The sequence below is a fragment of the Chiloscyllium plagiosum genome, chromosome 6 (assembly GCF_004010195.1).
Source record: "Chiloscyllium plagiosum isolate BGI_BamShark_2017 chromosome 6, ASM401019v2, whole genome shotgun sequence".
Taxonomy (NCBI): Eukaryota; Metazoa; Chordata; class Chondrichthyes; order Orectolobiformes; family Hemiscylliidae; genus Chiloscyllium; species Chiloscyllium plagiosum.
In genome coordinates, this window is record NC_057715.1 from 50256862 (window position 1) to 50272426 (window position 15565).

Here is a 15565-nt window from a genome sequence, read left to right on the forward strand (position 1 = left end):
TCGCCTTACAGCATTTCAAATCCAGAGAATTTATCTGTCTATGTCAGAACTACTTGGCTACACACTTCATTACAGTCTTGGTCCAAACATGGAAAAGAATGTTCAGGTGAATGACTGCCCTCAACAAAAGAGCCTTTGGCCAAGCACGAGGAGCCAGAGTAAGGTTAAAGTCAATGGGATTAGTGGAAAATGCTCCACAGGATAGTGTGATGAAAGGCATGCGATTTGTGTATTTCTATTACCATTTTTAGAGTCTGCATTTCAAACTAGTGTTGGTTACTTTTGTGAAGTGTTAGACCATCCTTGCTGGAACAGTGATCCAATACAGCATGTGTCAGAGAGTAGGTGACTTCAACTCCCCAAGAGTGTTAATGAATGATTGTTGATACTGTCTGGTTTATGACAGAGGTAGTAAACACAATGTATTACCTTGATTTAGGTTTAGGATAGTCAAGGAACAATTTTAACTTAAAAACCCAAAGATTGAGAGCATTTACGGCAATTTTGGAGACACCTGACTGGGGCAGAAGCAAATGTGGTTTCTCTCCGAGAAAGTATAGAGCAGTTAATTGAAAGCTAAGTGACCTTGGTGCAACTGACAACTTGTGAAACTTCTAAATCAGACTGGGGTGTTTGGTTAGAAATTAATACAGAATGAAGAAACCAAGAAAGTCTAAGCTTTCCGTTTTATGAATATTCACATAAGCAGACTTTACATTTAACTGCTTCTTCCCAGTTGCCCCGTTACATCAAGCCTAAAGACTTGACATAGACATAATTTCTCTGGATTTGAAATGCTGTAAGGCGATCATGTTGGGAAATAGATGAGGTTTCGAGAGATCTTAAAACACACAACAAAACAAACTTTTATATTGAGATAGAAATGACTAACACGAGGGGTCATAGTTTTAAGCTGGTTGGAGGAAAGTATAGAGGGGATGTCAGAGGCGGGTTCTTTACACAGAGTTGTGAGAGCATGGAATGCGTTGCCAGCAGTTGTGGAGGCAGTGTCATTGGAGACATTTAAGAGACTCCTCAACATACATATGGTCACAGAAATTTGAGGGTACATACATGAGGATCAGTGGTCGGCACAACATTGTGGGCTGAAGGGCCTGTTCTGTGCTGTCCTGTTCTATGACCTTCATGACCAGCCATCAATTAAAGCTCTTAATTTGTTAACTAATGGCTGCTAAGGGCTTCAACATGCAGTGTTAACATTTGAGTTGATAGGGGAACCTAGGCGACCTTGCTACCGAGTTGGGGAGGGGGCTCCATTTGTATGGTCTAGCAGCAATTGCGGCAGGAATAGGGCTGCGGTACATTGTTGCTGGAAGTCAACCATACCCTTGTGCTCAACCACCATGATTTCCATTCTTCCTGCAACCTCCCAACAAACAAAAACCTCTCACTGGCACAGCTCTTTATTGTTATGAAGCCCAGGTCTCCAGTGACACCTGAGATTGGTTGGCAGCCTCATGTTGGTCAGTACTTCAGTGCCAATTCTGCTTATTGAATGAGAAGTGCCTAGTTGGTGATTGACACACCAAGATCTCTCTCTGGTGGAAGTAGGGAGTTCATTTCCCCTGAAATCACCTGCCCTAATACTTAGTACGCAGAGCACTAATTCCCAGCTTTTATTTACATTTACAATACAGGTATTTAAAATAGACATTTTTAGAAACATTACATGTAAGCATAGGAAAAATGCCAAGGTCACATCAGAAGCACAAACCCCAACTCCACGAAGCTACTATACCATCTTCACCTACTTCATCAATGACATGTCTACATTATAAGATCAGAAGTGGGATGTTTGCTTATGACTGCGCAACGTTCTGCACCATTTACAGCTCCCCAGATACTGAAGCATTCTATATCCACTCACAGTAAATTTCTGATAATATTCAAGCTTGGGTTGATTAATGGCAAGTAACACTGACAAATGGGTATTCGAATTTGGAGCAAAAGCTTTCTTCCTCATTTAAATGTCTTCTCAAAACTTAGATCTGCAACTTATACTTCTGTCATTCCTGTCAATTGTTCTTTCACTGGTATCCAATTCATTTCAGCAATGCACTTTTAAACTTAGGAGCATACAAACATAAGAAATAGTAATTGAGCTAGCTATATAGTCCTTTTGAGCATGTTCGGTCATTCAATAAGATCATGGCTGGTTTTTTAATCACAACTCCATCTTATTGCAAATCTCCATATCCCTCGATTTCGATAGTATTCAACAGTAGAAGACACTGTAATGCTCCCAGTCATGCAAAAGTTCCATGTCGCAGATATGTTGAGGTTGTAGAAAATCTAAAGCTAAATCAAATGCCTGGAAGACCTCAAATGCACATTTGTAGATTCAAATTCAAGAATTGATATTATCAAGGTGGAAGTTCAAGAGTTTTCTTAGTCAGAGAACAAGAAATAGTACAACATAGAAGATGAGGCAAACAGGGTTGAAGATATATTTCTAGCATCCACAGAAGAAATAGAGGTTGGAGATTCACAGCTTATTCTCATTTTCAGTACAAGTGTAGTCCGCTATTATTGAGCTAACTTTATTTACACCTCCCCAACAGACTGGGACAGGAAGACAAAATGCTCAACTCTTGCAAAACTACGCATCCCCAGCTCTCTGGCATTGATAATTCCAAGTTTCATAATTTATTGATTATTTGAATTTCCTATTGTTTGAATTAAATCTTGAATGAATGAGTATTATGAATGAAAAATTGTTACCACCTTTCTTCTTTGGTTGCATTGTGTCTTTCCAGCTCCCAGTTCCTGTCGGGAGAATAGTCCCACTCAAGTTCCACTGCAGCAATGTAGTACGTTCGAATGGTCTCATAAACCTGGTCCGGGACACTTTTATTGCAGTTTCTAACATGATACATGTGTTTCATTCCACCCATATAGTGATCAGCTGTTCGGCAGATGACCTTAAATGTACCTGAATTAAACATTTTAAGTCAAAGTTTTAAGAATTATAATTGTAATGAACCTTGAAAAAAAGAGTAGCATACTTATGCTTCAAAGCTAAGATAAAAACTTTGCAGCTGTGATTCTACTCCAGTATCCCATTCCTTCACCTTTAAACTATCAGGTTGAAATCCCATTTTGCTGAACATAATTCTGTCTCCAAGCAAGATTCTACCTGTTTTCTGATCTTTAAATTTAGATGCGAGGTCACATTATAGAAAATTTGATCACAAGGCAATGTAAAGTACAACGGCAATCATTGAAAACAACATGCTTGCACTGGATCTTTGCTAGTAAAATCCAGATCTAATATCACTGCCCTGCTCTCTCTCCATGGGGTTGGATTTTTCTCTATTTGTAATGTTCATCTGATTAACTTTTAATGTATTAAGTAAAATGCACAAGAAGCCAGATCAATAGTGATTATTTTAGCTGTCAAGGCAGGAAGGAAGAACTCATACCAATATCATCAGGCTGCATGAAGACTGTTGCAGAAGTATGAGGGAACACACTGAATACATCATGTGTGGTCCCTTTGAACTTTATTGTGTTGCCTTGAAAATAGATTCCATGCATGTCGATTTCAGTGCCAAGTCCAATCAAATGCCATGAAACATTGTCACCCTTGCACATTTCTAGTCCAGGCAAGTTACCAAACATGTAACCGTTGATGGCTAGAAAATAAATATTATAACTATTATTATACAGCAAAAATTTCTAGAACATTTACCTCGAGTCATAGCACAGGAAGAAGCCCTTTAATCCACTGTGCTTGCGACAGTCATCAAGTACCTACCTATTCTAATGCCATTTTCCACCTCATGGTCTTGTAAGTATGGCATTTCAAGTGTTCATCTGAATATATCTTAAGTGTTGTGATGACATCTACTTCTACCATCCTTTCTGACTGTGACTTCCAGATAGCCAATATACTCTGGATAAAAACATTTTACGACAAATGCCCTCTAAATCTGCTGATTCTTACTTTGGGGCGGCATGGTGGCACAGTAGTTAGCACTGCTGCCTCACAGCGCCAGAGACCAGTGTTCAATTCCCGCCTCTGGCAACTGTCTGCATACAGTTTGCACATTCTCCCAGTGTCTGCATGGGAGACACTGGGAGCAGGTGCTCCAGTTTCCTCCCACAGTCACAAGGATGTGCAGGTTAGGTGAATTGGCTATGCTAAATTGCCCATAGTGTTAGGTGAATGGGTAAATGTAGGGGAATGGGTCTGGGTGGGTTGCTCGTCGGTGGGTCAGTGTGGACTTGTTGGGCTGAAGGGCCTGTTTCCACACTAAGTAATCTAATCTTGCACACTAAGTAAATCTATCCCTCTGACCTAATGCCCCCTCTGTGAAAATAAAAAAAAATCTTTTCTAGCTACCCTTTTTTGCGGACAGACCCTGAGCTTCTAGTTGCCTGCTACTTCAATACACTATCTTGTTTCCTGGCCAAAATCTCTATCTTAGTCTTGCTGCAGGGCTTCAGCAAAGCTCAGCGCAAGCTGGAAGAACAGCACCTCATTTTCTGCGTAGGAACTCTACAGCCTTCTGGACTACATTCTCAAGATAACTTAAGGTTTTATAAAAATGGGTGACATCTCAGCTCAGACAATGTATTCTGCAAGGATCTGTTTTGGGATCATTGCTGTTTGTCATTTTTATAAATGACCTGGAGTAGGGGCTAGAAGGTTGGGTGAGCAAGTTTGCGGATGATACGAAAGTCGGAGGAGTTGTAGACAGTGAGGAAGGATGTGGCAGGTTACAGCGGGATATAGATAAGCTGCAGAACTGGGCAGAAAGGTGGCAAATGGAGTTCAATATAGCTAAGTGTGAGGTGATTCACTTTGAGATGAGTAACAAAAAGATGGGGTACTGGGCTAATGGTCGGATACTTGGTAGTGTGGATGAGCAGAGGATTCTTGGTGTCCATTTACACAGATCTCTGAAAGTTGCCACCCAGGTAAATAGTGCGGTGAAGGCGGCATATGGCGTACTGGCTTTTATTGGTAGAGGAATTGAGTTCCGGAGCCCTGAGGTCATGTTGCAGTTGTATAAGACTCTGGTGCGGCCGCATTTGGAGTATTGCGTGCAGTTTTGGTCGCCATACCATAGGAAGGATGTGGAGGCAGTGGAACGGGTGCAGAGGTGGTTTACCAGGATGTTGCCTGGTATGGTAGGAAGATCGTATGAGGAAAGGCTGAGGCACTTGGGCTGTTTTCATTGGAGAAAAGGAGGTTTAGGGGTGACTTGATAGAGGTGTACAAGTTGATTAGGGGTTTAGATAGGGTCGACAGTGAGAATCTTTTTCCACGTATGGAGGCCAAAGGGCCTGTACTGCGCTGTATTTTTCTATGTTCTAAGGTATGAGGTCAGAGTCTGCCTGCATCTCAGTCTTGAATCAGACTGGTTCCATTTCCAAATTACAAATTTATTAAATGTTGCATGGACTGCCTGTAAGGTGCATGCTTTTTGAGCAAAAATAAAATGTGCCTGCAAATAGAAATTCACCCATAGACACATGTGTGTGTGTGTGGGTGTGTACACACATACGTGCGTGCATGAGAGGGAGAGAGAGAGAGTGTGTATGCATGAATGTTACTGCGCATTACTTGTGTGCTTGGTAGAGTACATGCATTAGTATGATGGAGTATAAGCCTGTGAAAGGGTGTGTGCATGGGTGTAAGTGTGGGGAGGTGTAAGTAAGCGTGTGTGTCTGAGAGAGAAGTTGTGTATGAGAGAGTCTGCTTGAGTGTGTGAGTATGTAAGAATGTGTATGTGTGTGGGGTCACCTGTAATACACCATGTACACCACAGGTAATCACGTGACTCGGCCAATATTGTCTATCTCATACACTGCAGGCAAGGATGCCCTGAGGCATGGTACAATTCTGTGACCAAGCAGATGCTATGACAATGGATGAACGGACACCACGCAATATTCTCCAGACAGGGATGCTCCTTCCCAGTCAGGGAACACTTCAGTGGTCAGGACATTTGGCCTCGGATCTTCTGGTGACCATGCTCCAAGGTAGACTTCAGGATATGCAACAATGCAAAGTGGCCGAGCAAAGGCTGATAACAAGTTCAGTAGCCATGACGATAACCTCAACCGGGAACCTTGGGTTCATGTTACACTACAGGTAACCCCACTACACTATACACTGTCTCTCTCACACACACTTCTACATTAAGGAGACCTTCTCTTAGACACATACACAGACACCCCTTTCACAGGCTTATTCTCCATCACACCCATGCACACACACTACCAAGCAGTTACACGTGCAAACTTACACTGTCTCATGCCACACTCGCTCTCTCCCTCATGTACACACATGTCTATGGGGTGACTTTGCATTTGCAGAATTCTATTTGCACGTACATTCTAGTTTTGCTCAAAAAATAAACACAACCTGCAGGCAGTCAATGCAGGAAGTCAATCTATATAACATTTTATAAATCCCTACTTTAGAAATAGAACCAGTCTGACTCAAGACAGATACAGTCAGACTCTAATCTCACACCTTTAATACATTCTATAAGCTGAGATGTCACTTTTTTCTTTTACAATCTTAAGTTATCTCGAGAACGTAACTTAAAAGATGTTCTGGGAATTACATTTTAATGAATCGAAACCTGCAATCCATTCTACAAGATGAAAGACTTAACAGCAATTCAAGTTTGTTCAATATATTGTTTTAATTGCATGACACTGATCTTTTGCTATAAGTTCTGTGTCCTATGATCATACCCCACTAATTATCTGATGAAGGAGCAGCACGCTGAAAGCTAGTACTTCCAAATAAACCTGTTGGACTATAACCTAATGTTGTGTCATTTTTAACTTTGAACACTACTCATTGTTAGCCACTAACAATCCCATTAGCAGCTATTCATTCTCCTAAGTTGACCATTATTCACTCTTGTCTGTCCAACTGTTTTTCTCTCTCTTTGGACACTATCTCCATCTATCATTCACTCCTTACCCCTCCCCAACCCCACACAAAAAATAAAAAAATTCCTAGTTACCGTACACTGCCTTAGAATATTCTATGCCCATTCAGAATGCAGACAAAGCCTTGGTTTAATGTTACATCAAAAATAGATCCAGCAATGTAGCACTCTCAAAATACTGCACTGGAGAGTCAGTTTACAGTTTGAATTCACAATTGCTGACACAGAAAAAGAATGCTACCAAATGAAACATTAAGGAACCATTATGGGCAGCACGATGGCTTAATGGCTCACCAATAAGCACTGCTGCCTCACAGTGCCAGGGATCAGGCTCAATTCCAGCCTCGGGTGACTGTCTGTGTGGAGTTTGCACATTCTCCCCATGTCTGTGAGGGTTTCCTCTGGGTGCTCTAGTTTCCTCCCACAATCCAAACACGTGCAGATCAGGTGAATTGGCTATGCTAAATTGCCCATAGTGTTCAGAGATGTGTAGGTTAGGTGCATTAGTCATGGGTAAACGTAGGGTAGGGAAATGGGTCTGGGTGGGTTACTCTTCAGGGGTTCAGTGTGGGCTTGTTTCTCCAAAGTGCCTGTTTCCACACTAGGGGGGTTCTATGAATGAAACTAAACCAGTAAAATAATTTTACTACCATCATGAGTAACTATTGAATGTTTATACAGGAGTATTTTGGGTCTTGTTTGATTGGTGGAATTTAGGTGGACCAAATGCACTTCCTCCCGATGACTGTCTTGTGAGACCATTTCCTTCACTACTTCTGACTATTTGCCTCACAAGTTAAATCCATGTAAATAAAATGAGTCTGCTTGGTTGAAAAATCCTCAACAAGGTTACTTATCAGCACATCCAGTCTAAGTCTGTACTGATTTATACTAACACACTTCAAAGTAGGAGTACCATTATTGCAGAACACATTGCACATAAATCCCATGCCAAATGTTATCTAGCATCCAAAGTTTATAAAAATAAACAGAGTATGGTGACACTCAATACCTAGAAGGGATTCGATACCTCACCTGCTATTTTCAGCTTTACTATTCTATTTTTCATCCTTCATAAATGAGCTGAACATTTGCTCAGATACATGGGAATTCCCTGAACAAAAATAAGTCATCCTCCAACACTCAATTTTGTTCTTAGTTGTTTTCTTCTAACAGTTGTTGCATTTTTAGAAATAGTGCATGTCTGGAGGAGATATAAATATTTGTAAATTCTACAGGGGACCAAGGATTCTGAGTACACCAATTGCTAAAGTCGACATCATTGGATTACAGCATCAAAGAGAGATGGCACAAACACACTAAAGACAAAACAAACTACAGATACTGGAATCCAAAGTAGAGAAGCCCGCAATGCTAAATTCTCTATCTCCTGATGCTGCCTGGTTTGCTGTATTCTTCCAGCCTCCTGCTTGTCTACAGTAAAGAAGGCAAGCTGCTCACAGACGCAGACAGAGGTGAAGGAAAGAAGGGTTCTTAATAAGAAGCCCTACCCACCTAGGGTTTTCATGGAGGAGATATTTTACCTGGACCTAACTCAGAGACATTACATGCGGTGGCTATGCTTTACCAAGGATGTGGTCACTGAAATGAATCCAGATTTGTAGCCTCACAACAAAGAAAACACAGTGCTGTCAGTGTCTGTGAAAGAACTGTCAATTTCTTTGCAAGTCTAACTTTCATGCTCAATTAACAGATTACATCAGGATTGTCATAAAGTGTACCATCTATTACTGCATCCAAAAATTATAGTTACATTTATATAGCACCAGTCATGAAATCTCAAACTGCTTTACAGATAGTGAAGTACAGGTCATTCTGCTATTACGTGACAGTTGTGTTCCTCCAGCTGTGTTGCGTTTCTACTCTTTAAATAGAAAGTTTGCATTATCCAAACAACATTCACAATTCGTTGATTGTGTTATAGCCAATTTGTGCTGACAAAACGCTTGTTATAGTGGAACAATCTGTACTTTCAAAGTGTAGTCACTGTTGTTAAGGACAGAACATTGCAGGCAATTTGAACTCAAATTTTCCACCAACAGCAATGTGACAATGATCAGATATTTTGCCATTGTGATTCTGAATGATGGATAAATGAATTGAGGCCAGGCAGGAGGCTTTTCTGGTGCAGTGGTAATGTCCCTACCCATGAGTCACAAGGTCCAAAGTCAAGTCCCACCTGCTCCAAAAGCATGTAATAACATCTTTGAACAAGTTGGTTAGAAAATATCTAGACGCTGGTGGATAAAATCCCTGCCTTTTTTTTAAAAATAGAGTCATGACATCTTTCACATTCATCTGAGGGGACAGACTGGGCCTTGTAGCATCTCATCTGAGGGATAACCCTTCTAATTGAGCACTCCGTCAGTATTGCACTGTTATGTCAGCTTTGACCTTTGCATTCAATCATTATAACAAGATCACACCTTCTGACTGTGAAGCAAGAGTGCTACCAACTGTGCCAAGTCAAAAGAGGAAATATCACTCCACTCTCTCTGAATATAGAGAAACAGGAGGAATGCACACGTGACTCTGACAGGATAGTGGGCTCTCCAATAGTGGTCTGGAAGAGCCTTCCAGTATTCACTAGTGCAAATATTCCAATACGTGGTGCTCTCATCATCTTGGTCAGCATGGAGGTCAGAGCTCTCACTTACTCATTCACTATGGCAATCCTATTGTGAAGAGGAAGGGAGGTTAAACCAGCACATGCATATTCTGGAGATGATGTTTCCAATAATAAAATATTGCAGGAGTTACATAAGCATTTCTGCATCTGATTAGAGATAGTCAACATGGCTTTGTGCATGGGAAATCAAGTCTCACTAACTTGATTGAGTTTTTTGAAAACATAACAAAGAAGATTGAAAAGGGCCAGTGGTGGACGTGACTTTCATAGACTTCAGTAAGGTGTTCAATAAGGTTTTTCATGGTAGACTAATTAGCAAGGTTAGATCACATGGAAAACAGAGAGAACTAGCCATTTGGATACAGAACTGGCTCAAAAGATAAAAGGCAGGTGGTGGTGGTGGAGGGTTGTGAGAAGAATTGCACTGGCATCATTTGCTGGCAGACTTGTTAAGAGTTCCTTACCACACAATAATGCAAAGCACAGAAAAATACTGACAATCCTCAGTAACAACATATCAATATAAAACCATTTAAAGGTTTAAAATGTTCACTAGTTACACATTACAAAATGCAAAAATGCCTCAAAGTGCTTAAAGATATTCTCATGACTGTCACGCACCATGCATTTTATTTGATTCTTGAAATTCTTCATCCTCCTGATCGATGCTGGAACTATTTTGAATGAATGTCTCCAAATTCTTTGGAAGATACCAACTAAGATTTTCATCAAAAACTGTATACAGCAAGTAAAACTCCTGTTCAATGTCTTTCTGCAAAGAAAAAACATTTCATAAATTGGAAAGACACTTTCAAGTTGAAATTTATGGATAGCTCCCAAGTGCAAACACTATTTGATATGCTTCCAGTCAGAAACCCAAATACATTCAGTGTACTGTGTGACTGATTAAAAACAAAGGCATGGTGGACTCACATACAGGTGAAGGCAGTGGATTTATTCACTCTGTTCAGTTTCAACAGAGCTACAAATCGCCAATACTCCAAATAATAACAAACAGGAATGGGAATTCAACCTCTTGCTGGTACTAATCTGGTTTAGGGTCAGAAAGAACAGTAGAAAGCAAATGCAAATTGTGCTGTGAATAGAGTGGCAAGGGATTGAGAGCAAAGTGATGAGTGAGGTAGTAAGTATTTTAGAGCCCAGTGTTAAACAAGACACTGAATGGGATGGAGAGAAGCTGGGTAAGGGAGGACAGGCAAGGCACCAAGATGAGTAGCAAGGGGCCAGAGAGTAGTGAGCAGGTAGCAAACAGCAAGCAAACAACAGATTCATAACAATAACAAATAAAAGCAAAATAATGCAGATGCTTGAAATCTGAAACAAATTCTGAAGGAAATGCTGGAGAATGTCAACAGGTCTAGAAGCATCTTCTGACTTCTTCAAAACAGGTACAAAAGCATGGATTTAGCAATGGGAAACAATACAATGCATTGCCAGAGTGGACGCAAACATGTGCAATTGTTTCAGTGAGATGGTAAAGAAAAGCCTTTCACAACTAAATCTATAAACATATTAATCTATTTAAAATAAACTACTTAATGTTTGTCTTACATTAGCAGAGAAGGAGAAATAATGCATGACCACAGTAAATATTTCTATGTAAAATTTGGTGTTTTTTTCCATATTTCTTTGGGATGTGGGCATCACTGGCAAAGTCAGCACTTGAAGCTCTTCTTAATTGCCCTTGAGAAGATGGTGGTGAGCCACATTCTTGAGCTGCTGTTATGCGTCTTGAGAGAGTACACCTACAGAGTTGTGGATAGGAAGTCCAAATTTTGACTCCAGGAGAGTGAAGGAACAATTACGTAGTTCCAGGTCAAAGTCATGTGTAGCTTGAAGGATAACTTGCAGGTAGTACAAGCAACTTCCCATGGTCTGCTAGCTTTATTCTCATAGGTGGTAAAAGCTGGAGGTTTGAAGGTGATTGTACAGGAACTTTGATAAAAAAGAACTGCAATACACTTTGCATATATATTCTTTCCACTAAGGACTAGCATGAAGGGTGTGATTATCAAAGTGGTCGATGATTGCAATTGAAGCATTTTGCAAATTTTAATGCAAATTCTTGTTGGAGGTAGTCATTATCTGGCACTTGCGAAATGTAGTTATAGAATCAAACAGCATGGAGACTGCCCTTCAGCCAAACTCGTCCATGCCAAGCAGGGGTTTCCTAAACTAAACCAAGTCTCATTTGCCTGTGCTTGGCACATATCCCTCTAAATCTTTCTTATCCATGTAACTGTCCAAATATCTTTTAAATATTGTAACTGCACTTACCTCTACCACTTCCTCTTGCAGCTTGTTCTATATAGGCACCACCCTGTGTTGCCCTTCAGGTCCCTTTCAAATCTTTCCCCTCTCACCTTAAACCTATGCCGTCTAGTTTGGATTCCGCAACTCTGGGGAAAAGACTTTAGCTTATCTAGACTTTATCTATACCCTTCTTGATTTTTTAAACCTCCGTAAAGGTCACCCCTCAGCCTCCTTACACTCCAAGGAAAAATGTCCAAGCCTATCCAGCCTCTTCTTATAACTCAAACATTCCCATTTTGGCAAGATCCTTGCAAGTCTTTTTTGCACCTTTTCCAGTTTAATATCATCATTCCTATAGCAGGGTGATCAGAATTGTACGCAGTCACAAAATGGAGCCTTATCAATGTCTTCTACAGCTATAATAGTACTCAATGTTATGACAAATGAAGAATGTGAATATTATTTACCAGTTACCAACCCAAGCCTGAATACTGTCTAGATCTTGCTGCACATGAACACAGTCTGTTTCAGTTTCTGAGGAGTCACAAATGATACTGAATACTATGCATTTATCAGTAAACATTTCTACTCTGACCATATGATGGAAGGAAAACCATTGATGAAGCAAAGATGCTTGGACTTAGGCACTATCCTAAGGAACTCCTGCAATGATGATCTGTGAGATAATTAACTTCCAGCAACCATAACCATCTACCTTTGTCCGAGGCATAACATCAACCAATGTAGAGTTTTCCTCTGATTCCGATAGGAAGGAGACCAGAATTGCACGCAATAGTCCAACAGTGACCTAACCGATGTCCTGTACAGCCGCAACGTGACCTCCCAACTCCTGTACTCAATACTCTGACCAATAAAGGAGAGGATACCAAATGCCTTCTTCTATATCCTATCTACCTGCGACTCCACTTTCAAGGAGCTACGAACCTGCACTCCAAGGTCTCTTTGTTCAGCAACACTCCCTAGGACCTTACCATTAAGTGTATAAGTCCTGCTAAGATTTGCTTTTGCAAAATGCAGCATCTCGTATTTATCTGAATTAAACACCATCAGCCACTTCTCAGCCCATTGGTCCATCTGGTCCAGATCTTGTTGTAATCTGAGGTAACGCGATTTGCCGCCATTACAATTTTGGCGTGATCTGCAAACTTACTTACTGTACCTCTTGTGCTCGGATCCAAATCATTTATGGGAGAAAGTGAGGACTGCAGATGCTGGAGATCAGAGCTGAAAATGTTTGCTGGAAAAACGCAGGTCAGGCAGCATCGAAGGAGCAGGAGAATCGACATTTCGGGCATGAAGAAGGGCTCATGCCCAAAACGTTGATTCTCCTGCTCCTTCGATGCTGCCTGACCTGCTGCACTTTTCCAGCAACACATTTTCAGCTCCAAATCATTTATGAAAAAGACAAAAAGTAGAGGACCAAGTCTGAAAAGCAACCCTCTACCACCACCGTCTGTCTTCTACTTTTGTGCCAGTTCTATATCCAAATAGCTAGTTCGCCCTGTATTCAGTGAGATCTAACCTCGCTAATCAGTCTCCCATGGAGAACCTCGTCGAACAGGTTGGAGGTTTATAAAATTATGAGGGGCATGGATACAGTAAACAGGCAAAGTCTTTTCCCTGGGTCAGGGAGTCCAGAACTAGAGGGCATAGGTTTAGGGTGAGAGGGGAAAGATATAAAAGAGACCTACCGGGCCACTTTTTCACAGAGGGTGGTACGTGTATGGAATGAGTTGCCAGAGGAAGTGGTGGAGGCTGGTACAATTGCAACATTTAAGAGGAATTTGGATGGGTATATGAATAGGAAGGGTTTGGAGGGATATGGGCCGGGCGCTGGTAGGTGGGAATAGATTGGGTTGGGATATCTGGTCGGCATGGACGGGTTGGACCGAAGCATCTGTTTCCATGCTGTACATCTCTATGACTCTACATAAGCCTCCAATGTTTTGGGTTTTTTTCTTTACTTTTCTTTCATAGTATGTGAGTGAGTGTCATTAGTAAGAGCAGCATTTGCTGTCTATCTCTAAATGCCCTTGAACTGAGTGGCTTGATTGGTTATTTCACAGGGCAGTTACAAACCAATCACATTACTGTGTTTCTGGAATCACATACAGGTCAGACCAGATAAAGACAGCGATTTCTTTATCTAAAAGTTATAGTGAACCAAAATGCAATGATAAATTTCCATTGTCATCATGCCTGAGACTATTACTATTTTCCACATTCTGGATGGAATATTCCCCACTCACCTCAATGAGTACAGCTCCAATACCATCCAAGAAGCTTTACACCACCCAGGACAAAAGCAGCCAAGCAGCCTGCTGGATTGGCATCACAGCCCCAAATATCCACTCCCTCCACCACCGATGCTCGATAGCAGCACTGCTGCAGAAATTCACAAAAGATTCTTGGACAGCATCTTCCAAACTCATGACCACTTCCATCTAGAAGGACATGGGCAGTAGAAATATGGGAACACCACACCTTCCAGAAAGAGGACAGTGTAGTAGAGCCTCAGGGCTTACCCACTTTTGTTTTTTTTTGGTTTGCTGTTTTCTTCTTTTTCTCTTTCGTAGTGTTAGGAAGTTGAGTATTCTAAAAGGCATTAAGATGGATAAATCCACAGGTCTGGATGGGATCTATCACAGGTTACTGAGGGAAGCGAAAGGAGAAATAGCTGGGGCCTCAACAAATGTTTTTGCAACATCCTTAAACATGAGTGAAGTCACGGAGAACTGGAGAATTGTTAATGTTGTATCCTTGTTTAAGAAGAGAAGCAGGAATGACCCAGGAATTATAGACCAGAGAGCCTGACGTCAGTGGTAGGGAAGCTGCTGGAGAAGGTACTGATGGATAGGATCTATTTAGATTTGGAAGAAAATGGGCTCATCAGTGAGAGGGAAAAGAGTTTTGTGTAGGGAAGGTCATGTCGTACCAACTTAATAAAATTCTTTGAAGATGGGCGGCACAGTGGTTAGCACTGCTGCCTCACAGAGCCAAAGACGTGGGTTCAATTCCCACCTCAGGCAACTGACTGTGTGGAGTTTGCACATTCTCTCAGGGTCTGTGTGGACTTCCTCCGGGTGCTCCGGTTTCCTCCCACAGTCCAAAAATGTGCAGGTTAGATGAATTGGCCATGCTAAATTGCCCGTAGCATTAGGTGAAGGGGTAAATGTAGGGGAATGGGTCTGGGTGGGTTGTGCTTTGGCGAGTCGGTGTGGACTTGTTGGGCTGAAGGGCCTGTTTCCACACTGTAAAGTAATCTAATCTAATCTAAAAAGTGACAAAGTTGATTGATGAGGGAAGGGCTGTAGATGTCAAATACATGGACTTCAGTAAGGCATTTGATAAGATTCCCCATGGTAGGCTGATGGAGAAAGTGAAGTCGCATGGGGTTCAGTGTACTATCTAGATATATAAAGAATTGACTGGGCAGCAGGAGACAGAGTAGTAGTGGAAGGGAGTTACTCAAAATGGAGAGCTATGACCAGTGGTTTTCCACAGGAGTCCGTGTTGGGACCACTGTTGTTTATGATATACATGTATGATCTGGAGGAAGGTATAGGTGGTCTGATTAGCAAGTTTGTAGATGACACTAAGATTGGTGGTGTAGCAGATAGTGAAGAGGACTGTCAGAGAATGCGGCAGAATATCGATAGGTTGGGCGAAACAAATGGTAGAT

General features: G+C 41.3%; 1 protein-coding gene across 4 annotated transcripts in view; it reads right to left on the reverse strand.

The window, feature by feature from the left end:
- hephl1a (hephaestin-like 1a) overlaps positions 1-15565 on the reverse strand; it is a 141416-nt gene that overhangs the window by 57903 nt on the left and 67948 nt on the right. For 3 of the 4 annotated variants that reach the window (XM_043691508.1, XM_043691505.1, XM_043691509.1), the window contains exons 10-12: positions 10210-10360; positions 3444-3656; positions 2746-2953 (exon numbers count right to left, since the gene is read on the reverse strand). In XM_043691508.1, coding sequence (XP_043547443.1) covers positions 2746-2953; positions 3444-3656; positions 10210-10360 — 572 coding nt within the window. The remainder of the gene's footprint in view (positions 1-2745; positions 2954-3443; positions 3657-10209; positions 10361-15565) is intronic. The other variant, XM_043691507.1, reaches the window with a different exon arrangement.